At 26.6% G+C, this 27,446-nt stretch overlaps 1 protein-coding gene across 13 annotated transcripts; it reads right to left on the bottom strand.

Moving 5' to 3' along the window:
- Window positions 1-1,446: 1,446 nt before the first annotated feature.
- On the bottom strand, window positions 1,447-27,340 carry LOC119615991 (fasciclin-1). Of its 13 annotated transcripts, none has more exons than XR_005232490.1 (20): window positions 27,143-27,340; window positions 25,454-25,963; window positions 19,206-19,238; window positions 16,414-16,543; window positions 16,188-16,357; window positions 15,990-16,123; window positions 15,833-15,929; window positions 15,604-15,772; window positions 13,751-13,911; window positions 12,940-12,957; window positions 11,776-11,784; window positions 9,692-9,697; window positions 8,321-8,472; window positions 8,163-8,253; window positions 7,876-8,096; window positions 7,637-7,799; window positions 7,424-7,571; window positions 7,262-7,297; window positions 5,127-5,480; window positions 1,447-3,944 (listed from the first exon to the last, which is right to left on the bottom strand). XR_005232490.1 is itself a non-coding variant. In XM_037972092.1 (20 exons), exons 2-20 carry the CDS (start codon window positions 25,622-25,624, stop codon window positions 2,553-2,555), a joined length of 2,040 nt encoding a protein of 679 aa, XP_037828020.1. In that variant the 5' UTR covers window positions 25,625-25,963; window positions 27,143-27,340; the 3' UTR covers window positions 1,447-2,552. The 13 variants fall into 13 exon arrangements, 3 of the variants coding, with proteins under 3 accessions (XP_037828020.1, XP_037828022.1, XP_037828021.1); XR_005232491.1 differs by having other exon boundaries at window positions 27,155-27,294; XR_005232492.1 differs by having other exon boundaries at window positions 27,139-27,280.
- Between the last annotated feature and the right edge of the window lie 106 nt (window positions 27,341-27,446).

The raw sequence follows: 27,446 nt of genomic DNA on the forward strand, positions 1-27,446 counted from the left end.
TCATGTTCAACGTTTGTTCTTTAGGATTTCGAAATTACGAATTAACGTCGAATTTTAAAGCTGATAAAAACATTAAATAACACGAGGATTATACATAAATATGTATATTTCCTATATTTTCTAATATTGAAGTTTAAAGTTTTAAAAATAATTTTTTCCTGAAAAAATAAAATTTCTTCTACATATATTCTAATATTAAACCTTTTGTTTTTTTTATTTTTTTACATTTACTTACCAAAATTTTTAGTTTTTATTTCTATTGTTACTGCCAAAACTAGATTCGATATAAAATTTCTTACCTGTTTAATATTTCCCTTTAATAAAGTAAAATTTGTTATGAGTTAAAAAAATCTCTTTTATTGGCTTTAAAGCGTGACATTCATTATTATGTATTTCATTTAAAATTGCATGTGGATGGCCTGCCTACAGTGGTACATTTTTATTTACTTTTTTATTTGAATAGTAGTATAAGTAGTATGTATGTATTACTTTATTTTGATGAATTTTAATTATTTTTGGATTTTCTTAATATTGTATAGAAAAATAAATATTTGTTACATGTATGTATGTATGTATTTATGTATGTATGTATACATGGATGTATATTGTATGGTTTTATGTCTACGAATGTTAATTTGATTTACAGAATAATAACAATATGTACGCTTTATATAGTCAGACTCTTATTGCCTTTTCTATACATATATATCGTTTAGTTTATATTTCATTCTTATAGAGATCTATTGTTTATTATTCCTCCAATATGAGATTGCCCCAATGCGGAGTCAATGAAAAAACTCTACAATTACAGAGTAAATTAAAAAATTGAAATAAAAATGAAAATATTAAATCAGTTAGGTACGATACTTCAGTTAAAATACTCTTCTTATAGAAAAACTTTATGACTTTTGTAGGTATGCATTGAAAATAACTAAATAGATCTCAGTAAATAATTAGATATTTTAAATACATAAAATTAAGTATAAAATACAATTTGTTAAATAAAAAAGCACTTGGTTTCAAGAAGTATTCAAATATTAAATATTTTTTAGAGTTTTTATTTATTGTTTATTTCTTTTACTTTTTGTATTTCTGAGTTTCATTCAATTGTAATATTTGGTTTTAGTTATAATTTTAAATAATGTTTATGCTCTTATGTGTAAATGTATGTATATTAATAATTATAGTATATGAATCTAAATTTGTTTTTTACAGTGTACTCTTAATTAAGGTAATGAGTTAAACTTTAGTAAGGCACTAGTTACACGTTAATCTATCTATGTATGTATGTCATGTATATAGTCATGTATATATATATTGTAAATACATTTTTTTAATATTTCGATTTTAAATATACTTGGATTTACTTTTAGCAATTTGTTTGTGTTTTTCTTTTAACGTGTAACTACTGACTACGGTTTTATACGATTTTCTTTTCGTTTTACATTTTGCTATTTGGTTATTTAAAGCTTCTTATTTAGCAAAGTTCAAAACTTTTTTGTTTGGTTGTAGGTATTATGATCTCAAAAGCATTTTTTTATATCCAATTTATTTTATATGATTGTATATTCCAACTACTGCCGCTGATACTACTGCTACTACTACTCATTTGACAAAAAAAGATTATTTTTCAACACTGTGATCATTTTAGAACATACATATGTAGTTAAAGCTTTATATTATAAACAATTTAACTGAACTAACTCCTGAAAAGGACAGCCAATGACAATCCAACGACTGGTTAAATTTAAACCAATTTTTATGAACTGTGTATGTATTTTCAACTCTTTTATAGAACTTGTACAATTAAAAATTTTCAAAGCCAGTTGGTTTATTGCTGGTCGTCCTTTAGTATCTTTATTTTACCTTCTTATAATTCAAACATATTTTAAATTATCATGATTTAAATTAAAATGATTTAAAACTTTTTTTATATTGGTGGGTGTGGTGTGTTTTGTGTATTTTGAGAATCTACTTTTTATACATACATACATATATTATATGTTATTTTAAATGATTTTGATTTAGCATACAATTAAAATATCATTAATTTAATTTAAATAACAGAGTCAAAACTATACACACACACACTTACATTTTTGTTTGTTTTTTTTTTTTTTTTTGTTTTGGTAGCATAATTTTAGGTGTATGTATTGTGTTTATTGTTTCTTAATGTAAAGGTTGAAGTTTGCTTAATCCATTAGATATTATTAATTAAATTATTAAATATTAAATTGAATTATAACTAGTACTTACATTAAATACTAAGCATCTTTTTAAATGTTAATTAAACTAAAAGATAATTGTATGTATTTTATAATTAAATGAAGGAAAATAAAAATGTAATCTGTAATTCTTTTAGAGAGACATAGAGAAGAGAGAGCATATCTCATTCGTTCAAACCTTTCTTTGAGAATATCAGACATGACAAGAAGTGCTGTTTGCTTTCTTTATATTTTTGTATTGTTTCTTTCGTAGGTTTTGATTTTTTTAACTTTTTTTTTTTGGTATTTTGAAGGGAATTTGTTTGGTTTAAATTGTTATTTAATTGTCTAACCTATAAAATTAAATATATATACGATTTAGTTGATTTATCATCATTATTAATTATTGTTATTATTATTATTCATCGTCATCTTCATGATCTCATCATTATTAGTTTAGTATTAGAATTAATATTAAAAGAAGAAAAGCAGAAGTATATGGGATTTGAGTGCCAATGTGAAAGGATAGAAGAGGAAAGTTTTTGCGGCTATAAAATTGAACGAATGGTCGAGGGTTGTATCAAATTCAAAATAAAATTTAATATTTAATCTAATATGTATATATGTATTGTGTATAGGGTATTATGCATGTTTTTGTTGCATAATATGAAGTATGAACTGCAATGCATTCATTGGAATGGAATGAAGACTATATCAAATAATAGTGAAATAATTGCATTTCTAATACATCTAATTATGTAAATCGAAATACTTCGAAAAATTATACATACATGAACTTAAATACTTCTTGCTAAAACTCATAAATTAATTATGACAATGATATTTTATGATTGCTTTCGATTGTGATTCTTTTTATGATCAATTATTGTAGTACATATTCATTATTTTACAAATGAGTTTTTCTTTAAAAAAAGATTTTTTATTTATTTGAAGTGTTTTTAATTTAACGGCAGTTTTTAAGTAATTATTATTTTTATCATGTACATAATTGTTGTACTTTCCATTTAATTTTAGTTGCGTGTATTTTAATTTTGAAAATTTTTTTAAAAAATATTTTTAATTGTATTAATATAATGATTCGTTGAACACAAATATTAAAAAGAAGTTTATATAAATTCGTTCATGGCTTTGAGATAAAACTTGAATGAATTTATTGAGTGATGAAAAATGTCTGTCTCACTTATTGCTTAACGCGGTGATATTTCTCGTAAAAGTTATAAATAAAATTAAAAATTAATGAAAAAAGGAAATTTTTTTAACGTTTCTGCTGGTGCTTGACTAAAAAAACAACAAATATTGAATACAAATACATATATGTATATGTGTGTATATTCATGAAAATTAATATTATTAATCTTCAAAAATAATGCATGAAAATGAAAAAATAAAACTATAAGATGTAAATTTCGTAGGTATTTTGATTAATGATTAATTCTGGATAAATAACTTGTATCTATAAACGCACAACATTTTCAAATAAATATAAAAAAAATATTCAAATTATAATAAAAATGAAAGGTTTCATTTGATATACTATAAGTATATATAGGTTGTATTTATGCATAATGCGTGATGAAGGCTAAAGTGGCTTAATTTATTATATTTGAAATTCATACAGAACATGATTAAAAAATAATTGAACTTTATTGAAAAAATAATTAAAATATTTCTATGTAGTGTTTTCGTACGTGTGTAAAAGTATGAGTGTATTTGTTTAGTCCCAACCCAATAAGCAAAAACCTTTGAAAGGATGTAAATATGTATTTGAAAACCTATTCAAATTTCATACATAGCCTTTGAGAACAAATTTGAAAATTTTTGTTTTCAAATGGAAAATTATGGCCTTCTCAAACAAAAAGGCAGTTAGAAATCAAACATATTTTTCAAATGTATTTCAAATTAAAAAAAAGGCTAGAGGTAAGCTTGAAACTAAAAAATTTTTCAAACGTATTTCAAGTATTCTTTATTATTATTTTCATACATATTTCAAACCCTAATTATAATTTTAACTATTGCAAAATTCATATATTTTTTTACATCACCTGATAATAAAACATTCATACATTTATTTTAGCATATTTTTCTTTTATATCTCCAATTATTTCTCCTATATTTAACGTTTTTTCGCTCCCTTGCTGTAGAAAAAATGTTCTGTTTTTATTTTTCTAAAATAATTTATTTTTTGAAAGAAACTTTTCTAAGTTCAATTAAAACAAAACTTTGAAAATTTTATAAATATCACACATTAACATTCAAACCTGTGAATATTTTTGAAAATTTTCTTAACTAAATAATGTATTTTCCAAATTGTTTTCAAATTTTAAAGTTTAGCCTTTGAAATAAACATGATAATTTCAAAAAACGCTTAAAAAATATAATGTGTGATATTTATAAAATTTTCAAAGTTTTGTTTTAATTGAACTTAGAAAAGTTTCTTTCAAAAAATAAATTATTTTAGAAAAATAAAAACAGAACATTTTTTCTACAGCAAGGGAGCGAAAAAACGTTAAATATAGGAGAAATAATCGGAGATATAAAAGAAAAATATGCTAAAATAAATGTATGAATGTTTTATTTTCAGGTGATGTAAAAAAATATATGAATTTTGCAATAGTTAGCATCATAATTAGGGTTTGAAATATATATGAAAATAATAATAAAGAATACTTGAAATACGTTTGAAATTTTTTTTAGTTTCAAGCTTACCTCTAGCCTTTTTTTAAATTTGAAATACATTTGAAAAATACGTTTGATTTCTAACTGCCTTCTTGTTTGAGAAGGCCATAATTTTCCATTTGAAAACAAAAATTTTCAAAATTTTTCTCAAAGGCTATGTATGAAATTTGAATAGGTTTTCAAATACACATTTACATCATTTCAAAGGTTTTTGCTTATTGGGGTGTTAAATTATGTATGTGTATTTTGATGTTTGAGTATTATGTATGAAATTCAAATTTTTATTATGAACTTATTATTTTGTTTATATTTAATTAAGTTTGTTTTTCGCTTTTTACACAATTGGTTCGTTTAATTTTTTAAATTAGTTTTTGGTTTAGAAAAGTTTTGCTATTGCTATTATGAAGAGATTTGCAAACAATATGCAGAAGTTAGATTTAATCTGATAACTACCTCCCCTCACTACGATATCCTTCTCCTCCAGCATTGGATAATCAATCACGTGTATAATACCATTGGTACATTCGACATCCGGGCGATAGACATTAATTTTTTTATAATTCCAAATGATGACATAACCTACAAAATTAAATGTAAAATTTTTAATGGATTTATTTAATACAATTCAGAAATTTTAAAATTAAACACTAATTGTAGATATGAATTGAGTATGTAAATCTAAATATGAAATACTTAAGTTCTTATATTAACATTGTTGATATAAATATTTAGATATGTATGTATGTATGTACCTATGTTACAATATACAATATACAAAACACTGTATATTAGCGGTAATATTAAAATAAAGCCTTCAAATTACATGTAGTCGTTTGCCTTAGCAATCAAATATTTTAATACTAACTAGAAATCCCGAAAATCATGGAATTGTCGGGATTTGAAAATACCGAAAACCGAGATTTTTTAAAATCCCGACGAAATTCGGGATTTTAAAATGTGTTTTTCCACTAAATTAAAGATTTTAATAGTTTTTGATAAAAAAATAAAAAGTACAATAAATTGGCATAGATCTAATGGGTATATCAGAATCTATGCTGGCAGTCATTCTGCTAATAAGATGGCGAAACGATAATTTGGGTAAGAGGACACGGAGTTATAACTGGTAATTATATTACTGATACATGTGCCAAAGCTGGAACTACAATGGCTATACTGGTATAGACCAGTTCTGTAGCGTTCCCCTATCGGCCATTAAAAACCATATATCCGATATTCAGCTCAAGACGGATGGTCACATGAGTACAGTTGCGCAATTGCTAAGACGCTGTAGCCTCGTATGGATCCTCATAAAATATACTACGTAAATAGTAGGTTTCAACTAATTGTAAATTTGGAAGCCATACAAGGCGCATGGATTTACCCTATAACGACTTCTGTAAAAGTTGTTAAAATCAATTTGAAGGAGAAACAGGTACTCATATTCCATGTTCTAGAAACAGCTAGTTACCAGACATTAGGGTGGAATTATTCTCTTATCTGTCAAATGTTCAATTAAATGATTAATCAATTAATTAATAATTTCTAAATTTGTCGAAATGGATGAATTCATTGTTCATAGTTATTCTCAGTTTCTTATAACTGTTGATTATGCAACTATGTATATATAAATATCTCCTAATATTTTCTGTTTTTCTTCGATCTGCTCCTATTATCTATGTTCTTCCCCTTTCCTTTCCATTATGATCCTGGAGGTCCCAGGACTGCATTTTATTATTTTTATACTTTGAGTTAATTTGTTTTTCTAAAGTTCACAAAATGCTTATTGGAAAGCTTTTTGTATTAGTAAATACTTACTAAGTCTATTTATATTGTAATATGAAATAGAAAATGTGATTTTTTTGTCGGTAAATTACTAAGATTTCTTGAAAATTTATTTATATTTTGCGGGATTTAGAAATCCTGAAAGCCCGAAATACCGATATAGCGGTTTCGGGATTTATTTAAAATTCCCGAAATCTGGTATTTCTAAAAATCAATCCCGATTGACATCCATAGTAGATATTTGTTATTGCTATATTTATTTTTCAACATATTTCGATCCTCTATTAAAATAAGGAATTATTTATTTTTAGCGCGAGATTGATTGGTGGTGGAGCCTCAAAAATTCTAAATTTTGGGTTTATTGCGGAATTAGAGTATTTTTGACCCACAAAATTATTTATAATTATTTTATTTTTTCCTGAATTATGTACATGTTACAATTAATTATGTGTTTTCTTGTCTAACTTTTCATTTAAAGAACACAAAAAATTCATTGTTTTTATCTAGGAAATGTTTCAAATGAAATTCTCTAAAAATGAAATTTTGCTTGATTATGTTAAAAATGTATCCCTACTCACCAGTCCAATCATGAGAAGCGAATTCATCATGAAGATCTTGGTTTTGAATTTTATAAAAAAGGTAAAGATTAAAAATTAGAAATTATTACCTCCCATAACATTATTAGCTCATTAGAACAAATCGCAAAAAGATTAAATAATTAAGATTTCTTTAATACTTACGTCCAGCTTCTTCTTCTACTTTAATTTTTAAAGAATCTCGGAAAGTTGGCAAAACAATTGATTCACTTTCTTTTGTCATAGCGACCATATCTTTCATGGAATAAGCGCGGTCAGCAATTACCAAATGACGTTCCAAAATTGAGCGAGACTTTAAAAATAAAGGCAAACGCTAAATATCGATGACAATTATTATTAAAAAATAATTTTACTTACGTGATAGGCAAAGTCTTTCATAAATAATTTCTTATGCACTGAAGGGAAATCTAATCCTATTTTCTGCCAGCCCTTGTCACGTGTAACAAAGTACGTATAACGTCTTTGTGTATTATTCAGTTGTTCGTTGAATGTTGAAAATTGTCCCAATTTATATGAATCACTATAAAGAGATATTTTTAAGTTATTTGATGTGCTATTTGATATTCTGTGTATAAGTTTATTGCGAATAGTATTACCTTAGCATAGGATCACTTTCCAATTTGCCCAGCACTGTAGTATAAGGAACTCCAAGAACTTTGTCGATAATGTGAACATAACCGTTAGTGCTGGCGACATTTGCTTCCAAGATAGTTGCGTTCACTCCACCGCCTTCAACAGTAATCACTTCATCCGATCCTTCGCCATTAATGTTGAAGTAGAGGAATGTACGGTTATTTACTGTGGGAACCTGTGCAATCTTTGAAAGGAAAAAAAGTACATATTTAAACATAGAAATTTGCATTTAAAATTCCTTCAGACTTACTAAATTTTGATTTTTTTCCTTGATTTTATCTACATTTAGGCGATCCTTAATAATGTGCATATTTAATATCTCCCGCATCTTTGGAACATCTCTGTTGAAATTTAAAAGTAATTTTAAAAAATGATCTTCTGAATAAATTACAAAAACTCGATACAAACCTAATAATATTGTTAATAGCTGAATTATTCCAGGCCTCATTACTGGGTGCTAAAATTGTAACATCTCCGAAATTGTTAATATCATCTAAGACTTGGCCACCAATGTCCATAATTACTTCAAGGAACTTTCGCAAAGCTCCATTCTCATTTTCCTACATGAAAAAAAATTAAATTTATAAACTTAAAATTGTAATATTATTCGTTGAAATGCTCGTGCAATGTTTAACAAAGTAATTATTTATACTCTATGTATATTTTTAATTTGCAATTGATTATAAGTACTTGTGTGAAAATTATTTGCATTTATGAGAACTTTACATCTTTTCTAAAGGTATTTGATTGAATGATAAGAACAAACAATGGAAATAAAGGATTTCTGCTATTTATAAGTATGTATTAGTGTAATGTGGGAAAATATATTTCGATTATGTTTTTAATGAATGAAATGCTTTTGGCGAATCCCACTTGGCAGTTAAAATTAAAACGCATATGTAATTTAACTTTTTTAAAAGAATGTTAGTAAAATTCCATAATTTGTTTTGCAAAATGTTATATCTTCTTTTGCAATTTATAGAATAGCACCAGGTTTGAATTTTTCGGACCCAGTCTATTGAATATAATCTTATTTATTTTGTAAATCCCAGACCCGTAAGGAAACAAAAGTATAACTAATATACTTAATCATAATATTGTTTATTAAGTTTTCCTATCTGTCTTGAATTTATTCGATGAGCAACCGTATCGAGCAAATGCTTCTTCATCACTCTTACGTGATTTTTTTGAAAGCGATAAAGTACAATATTAAATAACAAGATGTTTTCTTATACATATGTAATAATAAAAAAAAGTATTTTAATTATGTTGTTTCTGTGTAATTCACAAAAGCCATACTCTGTACGGATTATAATGTTGTTTGATCATAAAAGCATAATAATGAAATGAAAAAAAGCATATTGGAGAATTTTAAATTTTGTTCATCGTGCAAGTACATACTTGATACATACTACATACAAAAAGGACAAAATTATAGCAAACATTTTGATCATCTACTGAAAATAAACGCGCACAAATCTCGGATAATAGTCACGTTAATTATCAGAAGTTGATACAATCAAAGCATTACATAAACACGTACTATACATACATATAAATATGACAAAGTATTGAAAATAATAAAGATTTGACCGATTTACTTTGATGTAAATGATATCTTTCGTTTTTTTTTACATTGAAGTAATGATAAAAGCAGTGATTAAGGAAATAAAATTCTATGTTTCGGCTAATACGTATATGTATGTATGTGACTTAAGTAGTGGATATGTGTAATAATATTAAAATATATTACTTATTGATACAGTGTTAGATACTTACTATTGCCTATGTATTGTGTATTTTGATTTTGAAATTTGAGATTAAGTTGATTATTGAAGTTTATTTTTGACAATTTGAAGTTCATCGCGCCATTTAATAAAAAAAACAAATTATTTTATTCCCAAGTTATAATGACAAATATATAGTTTGAAAATTAAGTTAATATTTTTATTAATTAATATTAAATTAGTACAATGAAGAAAATATATATATTTTTAATATTTAACGCCCTTCCAGAATATAAAATTCTTATGAATATTAGGAACAATATAATTTTGATTTCAATAACCTAAATAATAACGAAAAGCTAACTTTTTTCAGTGCAAATGTATGAAATTTCGTTTTAGGTGCCGATTACGGTATATGCGGAATTATGTGGAGTTTTCGTAAAACTTATAACATTTTTTAAAGGGTTTTTTAATGATACTTTAAAATATTTTGGAAATATCCCTTCTTTGCAGGTTCTGCTTTTTATATTCGTAACAAATTTTTAAGTTGTGAAAATTAAATTATTATTTATTTTTAACTTTTTCCATTATACAGAGCTTCAGTGACAATATGTTCACCCTATTCGCATCTGATTATAATATTTATAATATTTACCCCAAAAACTAACATTTATCCCTAAAAACGAAATTCTTTAACCAGATTTTACATTTTTAGCTGCATAAAACAAAATAAATATTTTTATATCGTCACCTTAATATAACTAACATTTACTTTTTTTTCCCAAGGTGAAAGAAATATGATAAAAATCAATGGTTAAGATGAAAGAAAATTTTAATGCAGTTTTAAATAGTTATTAAACAGTTTTTATTTGGTAAATAATTAAAGTGACGATATATTCTTCCCAACTTAAAAAATCGATTTGGATGAAATTTGAACCAAGGTTAGTACTATTGGAATTTTCCGCTCTATCGGTCAAGAACTGCCGTAGTGTAACTTTTCACCTATAGGACATGGCAAAAATTATCCAAAAGACTTAAATATTTCAAAAAATTTATACATATACGAAATAGTCCATATAAAAATTTTTCCAGGATTAACAAAAATTCTTAATACAGTATCGTGATCTGCTCCATTAGACCAAGAAAATGAATTAATTTGATTTTTTCGCGCTGTGTTATTAAAATAGTTATTTCTTCATTGGACACTTTAAAAATTAAAAGAGACTTTGTTGCAGTGATGCCAAGTGTAGGGATTTTTCCCTTTTTGCGGGGATTTTTTTTTTTAAATTTCACATGTATGGAAAAAGGGAATGATTTCTTACTTTTGTGAAATTGTAGGGATTTTTTTCAATTTTATAGTTTTTAGCGAATAAAACAATTTTTTTTCATGAATATTAGATAGAGACCAATTCAATTTAGATGCGAAACATAATAATCTCAACTATCTGAATATGTATGCCATTTCTCTCGAAACAACTTTTTCTCGATTATGCTAGTCTTGTTATGATTCCTTATAGATAGCAAAGTCGATTTGGCGGTGTCCGTCTGTCTGTTGAGATATTTTTATTTAATTTAAAGTTTTGAAAATTTATAAAAGCAGGCATTAGTTGCAATTATATGAAAATTTTATGAAAATATTTTTTAGGGGCAGCAATGGTTTAGGGACTGCAATGGTTTTTTTGTTTTCAATGTTATGTTCAGATTCTTATATGAGAGTCAGAGTTGGAGTATGATGTAAAATTTAATGTAAAAAAATAAAACTTTAAAATGGAAATTTTAAAAATTAATTTCAAAAAAAATAATATATATTATATATGTATATCTTATAAACAAATTTAATTCTTTAGCTTTTTATTTTCTTGTTATTTTTTTTAATAAACCTGAAAAAATTTAAAGGGTAGTGTAGGCAAAAATGTAGGGAAAATAAAAAGTAGGTGTAGTGAAAATAGGGATTTTTCTCATAAGCGTAGGGATTTTTGAAAAATATCTCCTGGCATCACTGCCTGTTGTAAAAAGTTTAGCATAGATTCACAAAACTTTCGATATTTTTAAGTCTATACTAAAATATATAATTATTTGAACATTATTCTATGTATTTAAACTTAAACAAGTATTAGGAAATAGTTCAATATTTACCTTAAATGACTACAACATTGGTAGAATAATTGCAGTTAGAACAACAAAGAAATCCAGTTGGTGCAAGTTTAAAATATTGACGAAAACACAATTTTACCAAAAAAAAATAGATATTTAGTATAAAATATTGAAAATTACATTGAACAAGAAAATAAAACTATGTACAAGAAAAAAGATTTCTTAAATGACAAAAACAAAAAGATACAAATGATACAGCTATTTATTTATATGGATGTAATTAAATTATATGTAAAAAAATTTTGTAAAAACAATCGAGCATAATTTAAAATATATTGTAGAAGAATGAAATGCCAATTCGTAAATACATAATTTAGTTTAATAAAAAGAAATAAAACCAAAGTCTGTAATTAGCCAATTATCTAAACAAAACTCTTCTCAAACCCCGAACTAAACAATTACGCGCAACAATTTGTAATTTCTTTTAATTTTTAATTTGAAAGTGTAAAGGAAGTATGCAATAGAATGTGTATTTAGCCTTGTAGTTCTTTAATAGTATTACAAAACGTTCGAGTTATACATACATACTTTTAAAACAAATCGAGATCAATTAAATATTATGTATGTATGTATCTATATAGGCAACATGTCAAATTGTATTTTCCGATTGTCCGCCTGTCTGTTAAAAACACGATAGAGTCCGAACGGAAAAAGCTAGAGGGCAGAAATTTTCCACAAATACTTCTTATTGATGCAAGTTGTTTGGTATTTAAAATGGGCAATATCGGTCCACGTTTTCGCATATCCCCCATACAAGCGACCCGCCCGGAAAACAGGTTTAACAGTCATAATTGGATAAATAATACCCGTATAGCAATGAAATTGCACAAAAACAAGTCTTATGCAAACCAAAATCTCTCTACCAACTTTTATGAGGATCAGTCCATAATTGACCCTACCCCACATATAAGGTCCCCTTTCATAAAATGACTTTAACGCTCATTACTGACTTAAAAATGCGTGTAAAGCGATGAAATTCAACGTGAATAGGATTTGTTCGAGTCAAAGTTTGTCTACCAAATTCTATGAGGATCGGTAAATTGCTCACATTCATAGAGTAATTAATGTTAAGGTAACTACAAGGTTAAATTTTTTGAATGAGTTGTAAATGATATTCATTATTAATTTTGTTATTAGAATACTTACATTACACCCAAAATTTTTTTAAAATAAAATTTATATTTTAAAAATTATTTTAAAATAAAATTTTGCTTTTGATTTTACTAAGAACCGAATGTAGTTTTTGATTAAATCGTTTGAAAATGTTGAAATCATAAAACATTCTGAGATATTCAGTTCAAGTAAAATCTGTCTTTGGGTTTCATTTTTTTTAGTTTCTTATTATTGTATGTCTGTATATGTGTATGTGTTGTTGTGTGTAATGTGTAATTTCGAGGGACGTTCAGAAAGCTTTGTTCTTATTTGAGTCTCTTGAGAAAAGGCTAGAAATAAATATTCTAAGCAATTTTATGTGTGATTAAATATGTTGTAGACCCAAAATAAAAACAAAGCCATACATGATCATGTGTTTTTTAGCGGAGCATCAAGTTACATTTATCCTTTAAAATATTTAATATTTTTTATAATAGTCTTAACTTTATGTATACGGTTATTTATGTATATAGCAACTAATCCTGTTTAGTTAAACCAAGCCCATTGATACTTCTGCCCCATTACCCATTTCTCTACTTTGAAATAGTATGTAAGTATGTACGAGCATACGATTATGAGGCATTTCTGAGTCAAGGATTAGATAAATATATCTACTTTCACAATACACATACATATGTACATGTTTAATGTTTGCCTATGTGTGTATATTATGGATTTGATTTTTTTTCTTTTATTTTTAAAAACTATTTGACACAACGTGAAAAGTATCTATGTCTTTTGTTTTATTTCTGCTGTTATTGTTGGATGTTAGTTGTGTTTATGTATTTAGATATTGTTGGCTTACCTGTAGGAATTGTGTTACGGTCGTATCAATTATCATCAGTGGCCGGTGTATTAAGTGCACAACACCGTTACGTACTGGTATATTTGCCTTAACAATTTCAGCTAATACCACACCAGTAGCATGCTTTGAATCTCCCAGCAAAGTATTCGATTTAACATACACTAGAAAGGAAAACGCAGTACGATTTAGTTCAATGAAGTTCTATCGCTCATTCACTTCAATAAGGTAATAATTCAAAAATCTGTGTTTTTGGACTGAACTTATGAAATGCAAAATAGTCAAAGTATAAAATTTAATGTAAATATTTTTAATTCGTGGGGATTTGCTCCATAGATCGCAAGAGAACTCGAGAACTATAAGTATGATTATTTATTTGAAATTTAATTAGCTCCGAGTTATATAATTATTATTTATCATTATTTAAAAAAAATTCAGATTTATTTGTGAATCCAAAATTTTCTATACAAAAATCGCTTTATATCCTATTAGTTAGGATAATTTTCTGCTGCACAAAAAGTTTTCTTAATATTTGGACATGCTGAACTCAAATCATATAAAATATCTAAAATCGGAATAATTGTTTTCGAGATAGCGTTCGTTATAATAATTAGTTTAATATTATTGCTGTGTAGTGCTTTTTTAAAAACTAGTTTTTTTCTCGATTAGTTGGTTGTATGGAAATTTTCGTAGAAAGTAGCTTTTTAAATTCTTAAATAATTTTGCAAATAATGCAAAATTTTAAATTCTTCTTGAACTAGCGAAATAAAAGGTTGTTTTGCTCTTCTGATAGCTAGTGTTATATAAGATAGAGACTATGAATATAGTCCCTCGATATGTTAGAAGACTGTCTCTTCAAGAACCCAATAAGAATAAAAATTTAATTAAATTAAACTTAAGTCGTGTCCATACCCGAGCAAAATTACAATACCCAACATACCCGGGTATGTCACACAATTTATATGGCTATTTTATCTTTTTATATATTTCTAGTGTATAATTCAGATAAATATTAAAACTAATTTAATAAAACCCATGAATAAATAAATTAAATAGTTTTTGACCACATACCATTAAATTTAATTTTTTTTTTAAGTTTTCTCATTGCTTTCTTAATTAAAAAAACGTAGAATGTATGTACATTATGCAGAATTTGACTTTGTAAAATTTTGACTTTAAGAAGCTATTACTCAGTGACCGGGAAAGGTAATTGAAAAATCTTTTTTCTATATTATTCATTAAGGTATATAAAATCAATTAACATTAAAGAAATTGTTTTTGCTTTCGTTAGTAGGGAACTTTTTTGCAAAAAAAGATTGCTAAGTCATGGTCAAAAATTAAAATTTGAAAATTCAAACTTAAATATTTTTGCTAATATAAGAAGAAAATTATTATAATCGGTATAATATTACTTTACTAAGTCATATACAATAAACAAATTAATTTCAACAAAATCGGTCCATATTTGTAAATGTTATTATATAAGCAATGACGCATGACCCTGTATTTGAAACAAAATTTGTTATTTATCTTAATTTTTTTCATAAGATACAAGAATATATATAATTCTAATAATAAAACATAAAATTTATAATGAAACTTAATTTTTGTCCGATAACTGACATATAATTTTTATACATACCCGGATATGTTGGGTACTGATGTACGAGGTAAAATTAGAAAATCGGTCATAAATCGGTTTAAAAAATATATATCTAACTAATTCAGCAATCATTACTCTGAAAGCATAGTCCAAATTTCAAGTCGATACGATATATAGATCTCGAGATATATCACTTCAAAAATGAAAAACATACCCGGGTATGTGGGTATTGACATAACGGTTAATGACTTACTTTTTCCTTCTTTTTGTTTGGAAAAGCTAACTGTTACTTTAATATTATCCTCAAAGGCGGCAGTGGTTTGAGGCACTTCAATTTGAGCAGCCGACGTAAATATCACATTGTTTAAAATAACATGGCCATCAATGACTTTATTATCTACCAAACTGCTACGGGTAGTTTGCTAAAATATTAAAAATTATTCAGTTAAAAAATATTCAAAATATGATCGCAATACTGTTACCTTAAAACCTTCGTCCACCGGAATAAGGAAGGTATGGCCACCGGGAGACTGATATAGATTCTCTTTTCGCATCACAGTGACTTGAGAACGGTACGATCTAAATAGAAATTAATATTTAATACTTTTAATGCGAAAACATTAGAATCTCTCAACCAACCTTAAACGATTTTCTCCTATGTTAAGTAAATCAGCTTGTTGCAAAAATTGAAATGCGTCTGGATTTGTAATTTCCGTTTTGGAAGTTGGTAGCGATGTAAGAGGTACTAAAACCTCATCTATGATGTGCATTACCTAAAAATGTTTAGATGGGAAATGTTCAAATTCATTGTATTCCGTTTACAATTAAAGTACAAACCTGTCTTTTGCCGTCATTATTGGTCATTTCCACAGACAGCGATGGAATGATTCTAGCATTGTTAACATAAATATCACCGTTACGATTTTTCGTTATATACAATGGGGGATTTCCATCCATATCTGATGGTATGGTCTTAGTAAGTTGGTCCTGAGTCATCGCGACAGTAGCTATAAAAATAGAGTATTAGAAAATTCCCTTTCTATTCATTTAACAATACTCTTACCCATGTGATAGAGGACGTAGGTTGTATCATGGTGCCGTTGAAATGCTTCATTTGTGGGAACGAACAATGTACAGGCTCTTAATGATAATGTTGAATTCGCAATAGGATTTTGTTCCAACAAGCTGTAAAACTGAAAATAAGAGAAGGATATACATATTTAAAATATAACAGTTTTATTTTTAAAGCATGTACTCTTGTTCAAATTATTGTTTGATATTTACAAAGATTTGGGAAGAAAAATAAGAATGGAATGAGAAAATAGTGAACTAAGAAGTGCTTCAAAATTTTATTATCGTTATATGAAATCGGTAATCTAAGTTTGAAACCCGGCAACATCAGTGCATTTTTATTGTTTAAATTTAAACATTTAAAATTTAAATTTGACATAACGGAACAAAAGCATGCGTGAAAAACACTCTATTGAATATTGAAATACACTTCCAACTTCAGTTTTGACTTCGAAGATAAACATCGAAACATTTGAACTATTCTTAAAAACAACTGAGATTCTGTCAGTATTTCAGCTAAAAGTTTAAATTCGCTTATATTACGCAGACTCTAGTAATTCAATTTCAATTAAAAACATTGAAAAAAATAATAATATTGGTAAAACAAATCATAAAATTACTATTATTTACTTAAAATTTTTTCTTCTTCCGACTTGATTATTTTATAGGATTTGTCGATTGTGTTTAAGTTTAACCGGCCAATAATACTAGGTTAAACCAAAATAAACAAAATAACCGGGTACTGAAATTTTGAACGCATTTTAGAACAAATATAAATACATAGGTAAATTATTATTATAATTATAGATTTTTGAAAACAATAATGAAACACTCATACCACTTTCCAAATTAATTGTGTAAAAATATTGACTCATTTCGGTTTATTAAATTGGTATTAAAAATCACCCCTAAAGCGTACAGTTTTGTCACCTGCCCTTGCAATTACTGGTTATAGCACATGCTTCAGTCTTAGAATCATCTATCACCATGCTACTCAAAGTGGCATATGTTACTTTTGTCATTCCACCTTACGGTTTCTGTTTGTTTTTAAAAACAAAATTCGTAAAACTATATGTAGCTTTATTGATAAAATTATTAAAATTGTTAAGCCTTTTATTTTTCCTGCAAACACAAAGTGTGCACATTAGACCGACTCATAAAAATAGTGCACGAGTTATATTTCTCTGAGTAGGGTTTAGGAATTCCATGATTCCTTAATTTATAAATTAAACGATAACTTAGGTATTATACTTCTAATAATGAATTAACCCATAATTTTTATACATATTGGTTGTTAACTATGGATCGTATAGGATTATAGATTGTAAATTTTCACAATTATGTTTTGTACATCCAAAAATTATTTCGTATTGGACCGTGGCCTTCATATAAAGTCCCCTTCGAAAAATAATTAACTTTAATAACTGGCTTAAAAGTAGCAATGAAATTCGATATTCAAATTTTATTAGAATTCGACCATAATTATCACGACTTCCCCATATAACCTCACCTACGGAAAATCAATAATTATGAAATTATCATAAAATTCAGCATAACCAATTATATCACTCTTACTTGTTCAAAATGTTTATGTAATTTTTTGAAATATTTATAACCCTCATTAGTTTATTGCTAGTAGATCATAAGGTACGTTCAGACCAATCAAATATTTGTATGTATGTACATTAAGGTGTCTCGTGGACCACATTTTTGGAGGAATACCTCTCAAACGATGGGTTTTAATGTACTGAATACTACACAAATAAAAAACTATTTTTTTGTAAAGGTCCTCAGTTCCCTACCTTCGACTGAAAATCTTGATCTCTGTACAATATGTTCAAAACAATTTCTGCAATCTTTTCGAAATGGGTCTCAAAAATTCTGTAATTTTGATCTTATCGCGAGAAGAATAATTCAAATTTTTGTTATTGTATTTCTGGACCGCAAAACGACATTCAGTGTGTTATAAGGGGCATATAAATTTCACTTTATTTATTTTTAACAAGTAAGAACGTACAGCCGGGGATGACCGACCATATAATACCGTACAACAGTGCGTTTTTTTTTAAATTCTTTATTTATTATTTTTTATTTAAATTCTAAATTCATATGAAAATTGTATATTTAGGTGAGTGTTTATGTCATGTAAGTGGCTGTCTTCATAAAAAAATTGGGATGAGTCGACTGAAATGCTATAAATTTAAATGCAATTCAGGGATATTATCGAAGTTAAGTACATTTGAAAGTTCACACTTTTATAACCTCACTAAAATATTTTGCGGGTAATAATATTGGACATATGGTATATAATTGCACCTTTCCACCCAACAAATACTGACTGTTACTATCGGTATAGTGGCAAGTAACATATGTATGTACACCTTAAAGGTCGGCAGAAATCAACCCTATTACAGTAAGTAGTTATAAAAAGCCAAGCCTTAAATGCAACTTACAATAAATAAAATACAACAATAAATAAACAGTAACAAAATATAAATTGTATGTATAACGAAATTGTTAACTAAATATATTAATACAAAAAATATAAAATAATACATGTACAACGTCCAGTAAATATTCATCTACATATATTTATATATATGTATGTATGTTTTAAAAAATACATATAAATTGATTTTTCCATACTACCAGGATACAAATGGAAATTAAAAGAAAAAAAACAAAATGAAAATATTGATGAAAGTAACAGAAAACAAAGAACTCAACGAACGTAACGTAACAAACTTATCAACTGTTTAATTTAAAATTTTTGGGATATCTTACCCTAACAGGCATTAGTTTCCGTAATGATGCAGTCTGTAAGAAAAAAAGGCCATAAAACACGTTTTTTAAAAAAACCATTTCCATTAAGGCCAAAATGAAACCGTATTTTAGGGTGTATGTATGTTTTGGGGAGTTTTATGCATGACTGTCCCTATGGTTGTCTATAAGTTTCATGAGTGTTTTAAAGGATTTTAATGTCTTGTTGTATGATTCTTTTAAAGTACTTCTTCTTTATCTTTGTAATTGTGTGTATGTGTGAGTAAAGGACAATGAAGCATCATACATATAAACTAACTGGATAAGATAAGTACAATTTATGTATGTATATTATCAAATTGAACATTTTACTAGATAACTAAAGCCACAATGTACACCTCTATAAAGAACTCCGATTTGTATAGATCTATTAAATTTATTTTAAAATACCACTCTAAACATTTTGTTTTTAACTAACTGCAAAGCTATTAGACTTTGTTCCACACTTTTCCCCGTTTTTGAGAATCACATCTTATCAGAAGTTTATGATTTTCAAATTAATCAACAGGTTAAGGAAAAATGCTAACTCCTTTTAAAAACTCTCTAATTTATATTTTAAATTTTAAAAAATACATACAAATCATTTCTTTTTTAACAAAAATAAATTAAAAATTATCTTAAATCCTATCTTAATACAATACAAACTTTTTTAGAATTAAAAATATTAAAAATATTTCTGAAATGTTTTACTCGCTTGCTTAAGTTTTGTTAAAACTCCACAGAAATATTGAAAACGAATTGAAAATCATCCAATGTTAATATATATTTTTTTATTTTTAATAACTACATATTCATTTATTCTTAATAAGTTCAAAAAAAATTAAAGAACTTTTATTAAAAATGTCTAGTTTAATAGGGGTTGTTTGTAGAGGGTTCAGTTTTTTTAAGTTTCTTTAATTATGGAATGCAAGATACAATTACTAAATTAAATTTCATTTCGCTTTCATGCATTAACTGTACACTTTTGTAAAACATTCTTAATAAAAAAAATGTGGCAATTACATTGTTAATAAAGACAAATTAAAACATTTTATATTAATTGTTTAAGATTACCAATGATTTTCTAACACTGTTTCGCATTACAACATAGTTAGATAAATTCTTTCTATGTAGTGTAATATATCGTCAGTCAAAAAACAAACCCACCAAATATTTTATTATAATATTCTCAAGAGTATGAGTATGTAGTATATAAAATTAGTATGATTTTCAAGAAGCTCTGGCTGTATAATTTTTAGTTGCTATACCCTACAGAAAGGAGAATGGTATTATGCGTTTGTGCATACAGAAATATTGGTCCTACACCCACGTTAAAGAAAACCGATCAACAAGCGTACCCCCAAATACCGCTTTGAGGCTCATAATTATGTTTAATATTTCGTTATCTCTCAAAAAATGGACTAAACTAATCTCACACTAAAATATATTAATAATTCCTGTAGGGTATCATATGGTCGGCTATGCCCAACTATACTTTCTTACTTTTTGTAAAACATTATAAACATTAGACAATTTTATTTTTAACGTTTAGCTTTGCATTGTTTGCAAAGCTAATTCATACATAACGATATGTTTATGTATGAATATTCATGTGAATGTGGATATTGTTTTATTTCAGTTCCAATCTTCAAGATTCTTATTTACTTTTTTGAATTGCAGCGTGTGTTTGGAACACTTATCGACATGAATAACATTAAGGTCAACGCCGTTTCTGCTTTAATCTTTAATTAAATTTAATTGAACAAATGAGTGCATCATCGTCATCATTATCATTATCACCGTCATCATTATTGTTATTATTATTATCATTCATAGCTACAGCTATACATGATAGTTATGGGATGAAATAAACGCCTACAATACATTGTACATTTACATTCTCACTACAGATATCGGAGATGGGCAGCTCACAGCTATTGTACATTTTTGCCGTTAAACTTTTTAAGAGATAATAGACAAAATATTAGAGAAAAAAGTAGTTTATAAAATAATTTTACGAGTTTATAAAAATGTTAATCTTCCGAATCTCAAAAATATAATGCGTATTACATTTAATGATCAAGTAACAAATCAATGGACATAAAAAATGTTCTCATAGCTAGTACATATGTATATCCACCGTATTCTAGACGTTATTTAGAATAAAATTTCGAAATAAAACGTATCCATGCCTGATAATAAAAAGCATTAAAAAACTATAGATAATAATATATCGTCACCTGAAATGCAAAGGGCGGAAAATGGTCCATTGCATCATACTCGAGATGTGTTTTCAAAAATGTATTCTACAACTGGATTAATTATTGATCGGTTCTTAAAAATTTATCATTCATTAAAATTTTTGATCATTTAATAATATGAAAATTGTAAAATGATTTTTTGATTGAAAATGGTCCATTGCATCATACAATAGCTCTTTCTTTTTTTATATAAAAAATTTTACAGTCGTATGGCTCTCTTCATTTAATTAAATGATTCAAAAAATAAGCTTGTCGCATTAGATCAAAAATAAGCGACAAGCTTATTTTTTGAATCATTTCATTAAATGAAGAGAGCCATACGACTGTCAAATTTTCCATCCGTATTTTCTCTCATTGTGTGATGGTTTCATTACATATTGCGTTTAGACTATCCCATCCGTTCTCTTCTACACAATATTTTGACAGATCATATTACTTGTGGTATAATGTAAAAGTAGCTTAATCAACACAAACATGATATAAGTTGAAAAGCAAAATTTATAGATCTACATGTATAAACTTAGAAGAAACTTTCAATACATTTTATAAATAACGACGAAAAGTAGAAGCATTTTGTGTGCATTCTTTATGATGATGATATTAATGATTGTCAGTGTCATCACAGCCATCGCTAAGAGTGTATGTAATGTCAGATACACAGGAAGTTAGGTCATAAAACATAAACCAACGTTCGTTGACAATGAACGACAATTTAAAAGGTCAATCATGACGCTGAACAAAATTAAAATGATAAACAATTCATTGTGATATTTAAAATTAATATTTTTACTTGTAAGTATTGCTACAATTTTTGCTTTTGCAGATATTTAAGTTTTTGAATTATTATCTATTAAACAGAAAAATATTAATATAACTTCCCACTAAAGAAAGAACGATCATAATTATAACTTGGAAAATGTCATTCAGATCATATTTTTCACTTATTCGAATGTTATGATTAATTACTTTTAAAAAGGAAGTATAAATCGATCAATTGCAAAAGTATCGATGTAGTTTTTGCTACTAATGATATTTTTTGTTTGCTTTTAATAAATTTGTGTTATTTTAAATTTAAATTAAAAAAGTTAAAAATATAGTTAAAATTGTCAGATAGCTACTTCTTCATTGTTTCCAAAAAAAATTATTTTTTTTTTCAAAATGGACCCTTTTTTTTGCTTAAAAGAAAGAACAATTTCCTTTGAGGGCTTTATAGTACCATAATGGAATGCGATATCTATCAAAAAAATTATTTTTTAGCTCAAGAATAAATTTTTTTCAATATTTGGCACTTAATTTTCCCCTATTTTTCCATTTGTTGTTGTTGAATTTTTTTTTGCTCAAAAGAAATTTCAACAAAATCGATTTTTTGAGTTGAGTCACTTGACACGAAATTGCCCATATATTTATTATTATCTTTAAAAGGACATCAGCTAGAAATATCAAGGAACTTTGTTTCCACATTTCATTACATTTCAACAAATTTAAATTGTGAATAATGTTATTCCTTATTTGAAGTCCAAAAAGAATAACAACAAATAAAACTATTACGCATAATTTCTTATACATATATGTAGGTACGTCTGCTAAATCCTTGACATATGTATATTATTCTTCATATTTACCCAAATATGTATATGTATTAGGGCTAATCGAATGCAATCTATTTGCGCAACATTTTTTCATTCTTAAAATATAAGAAGGAGATCCCATTCGTAATCATAACTTTCAACGTCTTGCTATGTTTTCGCTTTAAAAAGGAAAAGTATCATTATTAAAATATTTTGTTAGTATAACAATATTACAAATTTAATAGTATTTATTTGCGAATAACTAACTCATGAATACAAGTAACTAATAAATTACTATTTGCCATTTCTGTAATATTACTATTGTTTTTAGTGTATCCGACTTTTCTGACTTTAGTATGTACATACATATGTATGTGTATGTCATATATACATATGCATTTTTGTATATTTATGTAGTTGCTTGTATCTAAGACTCGACGTGCGTACTAAGTACATTTACTATGTATGGTTGATTTATTTGAAACAAAAGGAAAAGGTATACAGCAAACCTGCTAAACATCCTTGACCTTGTTATAGGTTTTTTTTTGGAAAAATCAATACTACCTGTTCCTTTGTATGTAATTACTGTAGTAACTAAGGTCGGGTGTATATAATACGGAAACAATAGATCCACTGTTCCACCTGTTCCTTAGAAAAATGCTATTTTATATTTGTCAAAGAAAACTAATCTCTTAAAAATAATTGCTATATCTAACTGAGATTAATTGTTATTAAAATAGATATTTTGTTAAACACGTCATAATAAATAACATAGATTTTACAACTTGTGTATCATTTGACATTTAAAATAAATTTCAAACGTTAATTAATTTTTTGCGTACATTTTATGACAATTTAATTGATTTTTTAAACTTTTTAACATTATTTTCCACGGGAAACCAAATACATATAGTATATGTATTTGGTTTCCCTTGCTTTTTTTAAATTACGGATATAAAAGGATGTATTATTAGAATAAATGTTATATTGTAAGGAAACGAAAAATTCTGTAATTAAAACAGAGAAAGATATACATAACCCTTTTTAAAGTGGATACTCAAGGAACTAAAAATGTATGTCTCTGTGTAGGACAGACTAAGTAATTGAAATAAGAAAAGAAAACACTATGCTCACACTCTCCTTTTTAGAAAACATGATTTTTTTAAATAAAATAACAGTATTTAAGTATGTAATATTGTTAGGTACATATTATTTATGAATATCTATGCAAGTATGTACTGTAATGTATTAATAAAATGTCTAAATTGGAAATGGATACAAGTGACCAGAAACTTAAAAGAAGAAAGAAACTTAATATTTAGAGGTATGTATTCCTTCCTTTTTCATCTAAGCAGAATTCTACTTCTGTTTTCCCTTTCTTTAAATGTGTGATGTACTTTGAATACAACAATTACTTTTCACATTTATAAAACGAACTTGTTGGTAACATTGTACATTCATACATACAAATTTGTATTTATATAATAAATAGAAAAGTCAGAAAGTTACCACAGGTATAGGTATTAAAGTGAAATATGTGCATACATATGTACTTGTGTTTTTAATATATAATAATATGTAGGTAAATACAAATAGATACATACATACATAACTACATATAAATTATAATCCCATATTGTTGTAATGTTGAGAATTAGTTTTACAGTGATAAACTATTGTCAAACATAAATAGATAATATAGATTTTTTGCAAAGAAAAATCAATAGTCTCCATTTAGTATTGAGAATTGAATTTTGCACATTTTTCTTAAAAGTTTTTCACAAATTTTATTTGCTCGAGTTCAAATATTTGAAATGATCCTCGTTTGAACTTAATTTTTAATATCAATTAATGAAGAGAGAGAAATTATTTATAGATTCAGTATAAATTTATTAAAACCCCATATGACCCAATTATACAAATAAATCATTTAACTATATAAGTGAATAATAACATTCAATTATTTCGATTTAAAAGAGTCGAATTGACCATACTAACCAAGCTTACTAATGAAATCTAAATCGAAATGAATTATGGAGTAAAAGATCTAAATAGCAAAATGCTGAAGTAACAGTAATTGCATAAAAATATACATAATTTTTGAAATTGAAATTGTGTTGAGTTGGCTATAGATGTATGTATTTTATACATACATACATATGGGTAAAAATATCAATGTCCCTGAGAGAAATTAAAATTGTTGTATTTTTTTACATTTTCTCCAAAGGAACAATATGAAATTATAACAGGTCCATTTAAAGAATTTGAAATAAAAATATCACAAATATCTGAATTATTTTTTTTAATTACATACGGAGAATCACATAAATGTACATACATATATATGTAACTATGTTTATCTAAATGTATTTATAGTTCATTGTAAAATCATATTATTTCTTACCTGTGATAAATCTGGATCATCACGCAATTTATCTAAAACAGTTGACGCTGCCAATTGCGGTAGTAATATTAAGGAAAATGCAAATAATGTCTGCAAATACAATACGGAGTGAACACAACCGCTGTCACCGCCTCCACTTCCACCTCCACTTCTACCACTACGAAAACTCATTGCGTATAAGCGAATTATTAACAAGACCGTCGACACAAACACGTTATGCAGTACGATAATATAGTTTAAGTTCTTATAAACTTGTAAGGGTTTGGTTATTTAGTATTTATTATACAAACATTCATACATATGTATGTATCTACTGTATTTCTTTTCTATTTTTTTTGTTTTTGAATATATTTTGTTGTTACGTTATATTGGTTATTGTTGTTATTGTTGTTATTGCTCTTTTCACGGTGATGTTGGGACAAAAAAGTTTAATTGAATATAAGTTACTACTATAGCTACATAAATTCAGCTTATTCTTCGCACAAGTCCAATCCAAGGGACGCTCGAAATCTATACAATAAATTAGAATGATTGAAATCTTTATTTAATATTCAGAATGTCAGAAATTGTCCGATATGGATATAATTTTAATGACAGAAGTACTACTGAAAGTTAGCAGGAAATTAAAGAAAGCAACGAACACGAATCAACCCCAAGTTATTGTTATATAAGTTTTGTAAAATTGTAATAGTGACAAACGCTGTTGTTTTTATTATTGCCTCGGTTTATTGGACGCTTTTCGTCAGCGACAATAACGATGACGACAACGACAACAAAGTCTAGATGATATTTCTATACATATTTTATTTTTATGTACATACGTCCATATATACTTCCATATGTATATGTATGTTAAAACCTCCCCTGTCTTTAAAAATAAACTTAAGAACACAAAAATTGATTTTCCCTTAAATGGTTGTTATTTATTGTAAATTTTGCACTTGTCATTCTTAAGGATTCTTACGACCTAACGACAATAAATACAATAAAATCTGACATCATTTTGAGTCATTGAAAATATATGCATTTAATTCCGGAAACATTATTGTGTGTTAAATTATTACAGGTCGTTCATAATTATAAACTCCAAAAAATATTAAATTCATGTCCAGTGCTCGGAAGGAAGCAATTGCGTTCCAAAATTGGACAGAAACAGATTAACAACTACTATTTTTTCTTTTTTTAATATTTTCAAGGACTTTTACATCCTTTTCGCGTTATTCATAGAATTTACAGTTATGTCACTAACATTTAGTATGTATTCATTCCAATTGAATATTTTTATTTTTTTTCAAAAAATGGAAAATAGTAAAAAAATATAGGTATAAAATTTGTATCTTTTTAAAAGTTGGAATAATTCTTAAACATTAAGTACTTTGACTTTAACAATTTGAACCCTTTTCAATGGGAGTAATTATGCAATTCTTTTTAATCACTTGTTCTTCCCACGAAGAAGCAAAATGCGAAGTTTTTTCCATAAACAATTTATTATACTTAAAAAAAAACATAAAAATGATAACAACCCAAAATTATTTACAAAAGTATAAAATTTATAATTTATACTATAAATTATATGAATTAATGCTTCATTTCTTAATTATTTATTTTTATTGTTTTTTCTTCTTTTTTGAGAAAAATCTATATTTTTTGTAAATCAAACTACTTAGTATATTTCTTAGTATTACACACAATGGCACATACACCCTCAGCGCTTGTTTAGCTTCAACACAAAAATTCCAATGAATTCCTTGTGTATTTTTCCTTATAGAGTCACTTCAAGCAAATGATAAAACAATACCGACACAACCGACGTTTCACAAACAACTGAAGTAAAAGTTGAGCAATCGAACAGCAATTTGGCTAAAACCAAGCTAAAACTCTGTACCATCGCACAGATACTAAACTACCACCACAAACACGGTTTCTTTGTGTTCTCAGCTTACTTGCAGACTATGTACTCTGAGAGTGACTACCATACATTTAAATTTTATTA

This window comes from Lucilia sericata, unplaced genomic scaffold (genome assembly GCF_015586225.1).
Source record: "Lucilia sericata isolate MDLA Ls3-8-SP2 unplaced genomic scaffold, ASM1558622v1 Contig000051F_arrow, whole genome shotgun sequence".
Classification (NCBI taxonomy): domain Eukaryota; kingdom Metazoa; phylum Arthropoda; class Insecta; order Diptera; family Calliphoridae; genus Lucilia; species Lucilia sericata.